We start from the raw sequence: 6129 nt of genomic DNA, 5'->3' as shown, positions 1-6129 counted from the left end.
GAGCTGATTACATGATTCTTATGTAATTCCTTCTTAGTGACAGTGATGCTTTTTCTGCCATCTCCCTTTTTACAACCATCCCCAGTGTTCCCTAAAACTTAAAGGATGTGTTGAATATTATAATCATGTTTTATTGTGCTGATTGGTAGTGCTAAACAGCAGTCAAAACCAGACTATATTTTGTGCTTTAGTGCGGCTCTCCTGTATATATCCTTCCCGTTACAGCGTGGTCCTCTGTACCACCCAGTAAAACATGGAAGCGCGCTAGACTGTAAGAAAGCTGGCTGTTGATTTGATTTGGCTCCCTGTAAAATATCGCAAACCTAATACAATGCGTGAACTCGGTGAACTTCTCTCGTGCACTGCTGTTAGCGCGCGCGTACGCTGAGGCAGTAGGAGCGCGTGCCGTCAGTCCCAGGGGACGATGAATTTGCGGAGGTAGACTGCGTTTTACTCACTCTCCCTTCAAGTGGGTTTGAGGTTTTCGTACCATTTTTTAAGTGCAAGTAGGAGGTGATGTTAAGCTCCTGGCGCGCACACAGATGTGTTTCTAAAAGCCTACACTGCGGTAGAATGAGCGACTCATTTACGACCTTCTACTATGACGGAAACTTAAATTCAGCTGAATGACTTTATGGATTAGCGCGTGCTGGGGAGGACTGGCTATGTAACTGACACAGGGATTAACGAAGCTCGTCCAAACAGCATCCATCCATCTGGAAGGAACGTTAGTCTCTGCAGACTCCGTTCTCCTCCATTCATCCGTTACTATGTAAGACAGTGGTACCAGTTCCTCTGCAGAAACACGCGCGGTTGCTTAGTTTCTGATGCTTGGCTGTGAAACAATCAGTCGATCAGCAACAAAACCCGGTTTTCTCCATTTCATATGGGCGAAGACGAGGAGTGCTCCAGCGCCCCTTCACGCCGCGGAGGAAATGCAGAGAACGGAAAGAGCGGAGCCGCTCTGGACCCAGAAAGAGAAAAGAGGTATGCGGAGCTGTTCGAGCAACTGGACTTGAATAAAGATGGCAGGGTTGACATCAATGAACTGAAGACCGGACTGGCAACTCGTGGTATACAACTCCGAGAGGCTGAGAAGGTGAGCAGGTGTTTTTAATGCGGCACAGGTTGAGGCAGACGCACGCGCACGCCGTACGTGAACTAGTTTATAGTGTTTGTAAAAAATGACAGAAAAAATTGTAAACTTATCTTAAGGGTAAAAAGTGTGGAAATGGTTTCTTCTATATTTTAGGTTTTTATTTAATCAAGTTTATCTTTGTGTGTTTGTGATGTCTTACTGAGGAGTGCACTCGACGTCAACATGGTGTGTCCTCCAGTTATGTCTCTGAACAGAAGAATGAATAGAAGAAAAGAACTAACTTAAAAAATCCTGATCGTGGAGTACTTAAAGAAAAATAATATAAGGGATTGAGCTACTTTATGCTGGGGAGTCTAACAGCTGCATCCCCATTTTAAACCAATGTCAGAAATGGCAACAGTCTGTTGAAATAAATCAACTTTGTCACACATTTAGCAGTAAGTCCAAGTTTAATGACATCGCTCAGTTTTTCTTTGACTCAGTAAATGAACTTTTGCTTCATTAGCCATTCAAATAATACAGGGGATGCTATACGCTTTATATATGGACTTCTGAAGATCTACAAAATGCATGTGGGTTATACCCATGAAAACCTTGCCAATCTTCTCTGCCAGTGCCAAAACTTATTCTGCTACTGACTCTTGTTGGGTGCTGTTTATTGAGTTGGATAATTGAAGACATATTGGCAAATAAAGAATTTGTTAATTTAATAAGCAAGGGCCTCGGTATCATGTGGAAGAACTATACAGCCTGCCACCTCCCCCTCATGCTGGTCACCAGCTTGGTCACACACTGCTGTGGGATGGCATTCCATTCTTCAACCAGCTTTTTTGCAAGTCAGCCTGTGTGATTGTGTTAGTCATTCTGGCTTGAGCAACATGTCCAAGCTGATCCCACAAGTGTTCAATGTGGTTGAGATCAGGACTGCAGGTAAGCGATAGCATCCTCTCCAAATTCTGGTGGTAGTGTCTAATAAACTCCACTCTGTGGGGGTGAGCATTGTCACAGTTCAGTCCCAGACTGTTGAGATATGGGATTGCCATAGAGATGGCCTCCAATGATGATATATCTTGTTTTTACAGTGAGGGAGATGCCGCTGAACACAATCACACTGTCTCCAGCAAAAGCTGTTACCAATTAACATAGCATTCTCTGCATCTTCTCCACGCTGTGATCCTATGATCCAACTGCCATAGGCAGAATCTGGACTCACATAAGGTTCCTTCACATTTTCAGCTTCCAGTGAACATGTTGTCAAAGCAAGAGTCAATAGCAGACTAAGGTTTTTAGTATTGGCAGAGAAGATTTGGTAAGTTTTTCATGGACTCATCCCACATACTCAACTCTGCTGTTCAACCCACAGATATATTTTCCTTACAAATGTGGCACCATTTAAAGGGAAATAACAGGCTTTCCAGTATAAGATTTATTGCCAAGTAATGTTACAACAAGAAACAAGAGAGCATGCACACATTTTCTTACTCTTTAAGAAAGTTTAGTTATGTTTGCCTCAAGACATAGCTCAGGTACTGAAGCTGGGCTTTACTTACCTTACTTACTGTACCTCTGTACTCTGCACTGTAGACTGCCAGTGAGTCCAGCTGTTTTACTGAACCTTTACCTTCTGACTGTGAATATTTTAACGTGCCGAGGATGACGGCGTGGTGGTGGAGTGGCGGCTCCACGTGAACATATTTCCCCGGTGCTTGCCTCTTGTCACTGGCTCTCTGTTCACTTCTGAATTGGTTGATTGATTTTAAAATTTTATTGTTGACTTACAAACCCTGGAATGGACAGGATCCTGGGTATTTGTCTAACCTCTTGCAGCCTTATGCACCCTCTAGATCTCTTAAATAAAATTATCTTTTTAACACAGTATGAAAATTATTTGGTACTAATGTTATAAGTTACAAGTTATTTGGTACGAGCTATTTTGTACTTCTGTACAGCACTTTGGTCAATGTTTCTGTTGTAATAAAATGTGCTATATAACTAAAAATAACTTGAACTTAAACATGGGAGACGTTCAGTTAAGTTCAGTGTAATTTTACAAATTATTTAGATATTTACATTACAGATCGTAAAGGTAAAATATATTTTTGTCATGGTCCCTGGGTCTTGGACACAGGGTTTTGATCTTTTTCCTGGATCATGATGTATTTTTGGGGTTTTGAGACATGATTTATGTTCAATTGTTATATTTAGTCCTTTGAGTGTGGTATTATTTCTCAGTGCTCCTGAGTTAGTTTTCTTTGCTTCTTGTCGCCTCAAGGCGCTTTATATTTTAAAGTGAAGACCAAAAGTACAAAGAAAAGAAAGAAAATCCCAACAATTATATGACCTACTATGAGCTTTGATGACAGTGGGAAGGAAAAAGTCCCTTTTAACACGAGGAAGCCTTCAGCAGAACCAGGCTCAGGGAGGTGTGGCCATCTGCCGCGACCAGTTGGTGGTGAAGGATAAAGACACGCTGTGAAAGAGAGCCAGAAATTTATGATAACTAATAATTAAATGCAGAGAGGTGTCTAAACATACTGAGTGAGAAAAGTGACTGAAGAAGAAATACTCAGTGCATCATGGAAAATCCCGCAGCAGCCTTTACCTATTGCAGCATAACTAAGGGAGGATTCAGGGTCACCTGGTCCAGCCCTAACTACAGGGTGGGCCATTTATATGGATACACCGTAATAACATGGGAATGGTTGGTGATATTAAAGTCCTGTTTGTGGCACATTAGTATATGTGAGGGGGCAAACTCCTCAAGATGGGTGGTGACCATGGTGGCCATTTAGAAGTCGGTCATCTTGGATACAACTTTTGTTTTTTCAATAGGAAGAGGGCCATGTGACACATCAAACTTATTGGTAATGTCACAAGAAAAACAATGGTGTGCTTGGTTTCAACGTAACTTTATTCTTTCATGAGTTATTTACAAGTTTCTGACCACTTATAAAATGTGTTCAATGTGCTGCCCATTGTGTTGGATTGTCAATGCAACCCTCTTCTCCCACTCTTCACACACTGATAGCAACTGGTTCCACAGAAGAGGGGCCTGAAAACTGAAGGCTCTGCCTCCCATTCTACTTTTAAATACTCTAGGAACAACAAGTAAGCCTGCAGTGTGAGAGCGAAGTGCTCTAATAGGTGATATGGTACTACAAGGGTCATTAAGATAAGATGGGACCTTGTATGTGAGGAGCAGCATTTTAAATTTGTTTTCAGGAAAGTTTTCAGGAAACACTGTGAAATGTTCAGTTTCTAGGCCATATGTCAGAGCAAGATCTAGAGTGTGAGAAAAGTAGTGGGTGGGTTCTTCTACATTTTGAAAGAAGTTAATTGAGTCTAATAATAAATCATAACAATGCCGTGTTAAGTATTTTTAAATGGTAAATGGACTGATTCTTATATAGCGCTTTTCTACTCTCCCGGAGTACTCAAAGCGCTGTATACAACATGCCTCACTCACCCATTCATACAAGCACTTCTAAACTCAAGTGCAACTAATAAACATTCATATACATTCACACTCCGATGAACGCGTCGGAGGGCAATTTGGGGTTAATATCTTGCCCAAGGATATTTGGCATGCAGACTTGGGGAGCCAGGAATCAAACCACCAACCTTCCAATCAGTGGCTGATCTGCTCTACCACCTGAGCCACAGCCACCATTTTTAGCATCTACATTGACGTTAAAATCACCCACAATACTTATTTTATTTGTGTTGAGCACTAAATTTGATAAGAGTGAGAAATCAGACAGAAACCTTGAGTAAGGCATGGTGGACAACAGATATCAACAAATAAAACTATTTTTGAGTTTTCTTGGGTGGACAAGGCTAAGCATCAGGCTTTCAAATGAATTGAAACTCCCTGGGTCTGTGGTTGATTAAAAAGCTGAGGTTCAAAGCTTGCTACCATATCCTCCCTTTGCCTGTGGTTTATAGATTCTGGCATTTAGTATAACTCAGGGGTGCTGATTCATTTAAACTAACATAATCATCATGCTGTAACCAGGTTTCTGTAAGATTTGTTAATCAATTATTAATTGATGTGCTAACAGGCGCTTAGAAAAGAGAGATTTAAGGTTTAATAATCTAGATTTTACTGTTTTACTTGTTGCAGTTGAGAATAATATGTTGTTCTTTCTTTGTCTTTTTTTGTGTTTAAATCATTTTTGCTGATTTAGTCCAGTAGTGAAATTTGCTAGTTACCAGCACTAATGTCAGGGCAGTACACTGATTAGTGTGTATTTCCTGGATAGCTAGTTAGCTAGCACTTTTACGGTTAGCTACGTTAGCTAAAATGGTCATTCACTCTGATTCTTGCTGCTGCTCCTAATGAGGAATTTCTGTGTCTGCATTGATTTTGTTAATGTACTGAACAAAGTTTTGAAATAAACTCACCGTGGCTCCCTGTGCTCTGTGGTTGTGAATCCAGCATGGTAGACAGGACAATGGAAATGGACTGGCTGACTTCAACTCTCTTCTCCTCACTATTTACACTCCCTCATCCCACCGTTTGCCCCATGTCATTTACATTGTGAACACATCCTAATTTGAACCTTTTTTTGGCTTTAATTCCCTGTTTATTCTGTGCTTTCTCTCTTTCTCTGGACTTACAGATAGTCCTTGAGAGCGACACCAACCATGATGGTCTGCTGGATTTCCAGGAGTTCTCTCAGTACCTCCAGACTCACGAGAAAAGACTCTGGCTCATGTTCCACAGACTGGACCGCAACAATGACGGTGTGTGCATGCTTAACACACAGTAAATGCGCCAGTTATTCTGTCAGTTACCCCGCCCATAAATATCATCTTTACTGGCCCCAATTTTCAATGCTGTTTGTACTGATGTGTTTGGTAGGGCAAATTGATGTGGGGGAGATCCAGCACTCACTACAAAAGCTTGGAGTGGAGGTTACCATGGAACAGGCCTCCAAAATACTGCAGAGGTACCATGTCTGAAATGGAAATTTGATTTTGTTTGTATTTTTTTTACACAGTGATCTATTACACTCAAGGAAATAAAA

General features: G+C 41.2%; 1 protein-coding gene across 3 annotated transcripts in view; it reads left to right on the top strand.

The window, feature by feature from the left end:
- Nucleotides 1-394: 394 nt before the first annotated feature.
- The window catches only part of slc25a23b (solute carrier family 25 member 23b), a 38920-nt gene continuing 33185 nt past the window's right edge, over nucleotides 395-6129 (top strand). Inside the window, exons 1-3 of one of the 3 annotated variants that reach the window (XM_063471088.1) lie at nucleotides 395-1099; nucleotides 5722-5845; nucleotides 5964-6051. In XM_063471088.1, coding sequence (XP_063327158.1) covers nucleotides 887-1099; nucleotides 5722-5845; nucleotides 5964-6051 — 425 coding nt within the window. In that variant the 5' untranslated portion in view covers nucleotides 395-886. Of the gene's footprint in view, nucleotides 1100-5721; nucleotides 5846-5963; nucleotides 6052-6129 lie in introns of those variants that run through there. The other 2 variants (XM_065470498.1, XM_063471089.1) reach the window with 2 other exon arrangements.

Source organism: Pelmatolapia mariae, linkage group LG4 (assembly GCF_036321145.2).
Source record: "Pelmatolapia mariae isolate MD_Pm_ZW linkage group LG4, Pm_UMD_F_2, whole genome shotgun sequence".
Classification (NCBI taxonomy): domain Eukaryota; kingdom Metazoa; phylum Chordata; class Actinopteri; order Cichliformes; family Cichlidae; genus Pelmatolapia; species Pelmatolapia mariae.
The sequence above is the reverse complement of the archived record's forward strand: the minus strand, read 5'-3'. Positions and strand labels throughout refer to the sequence as shown.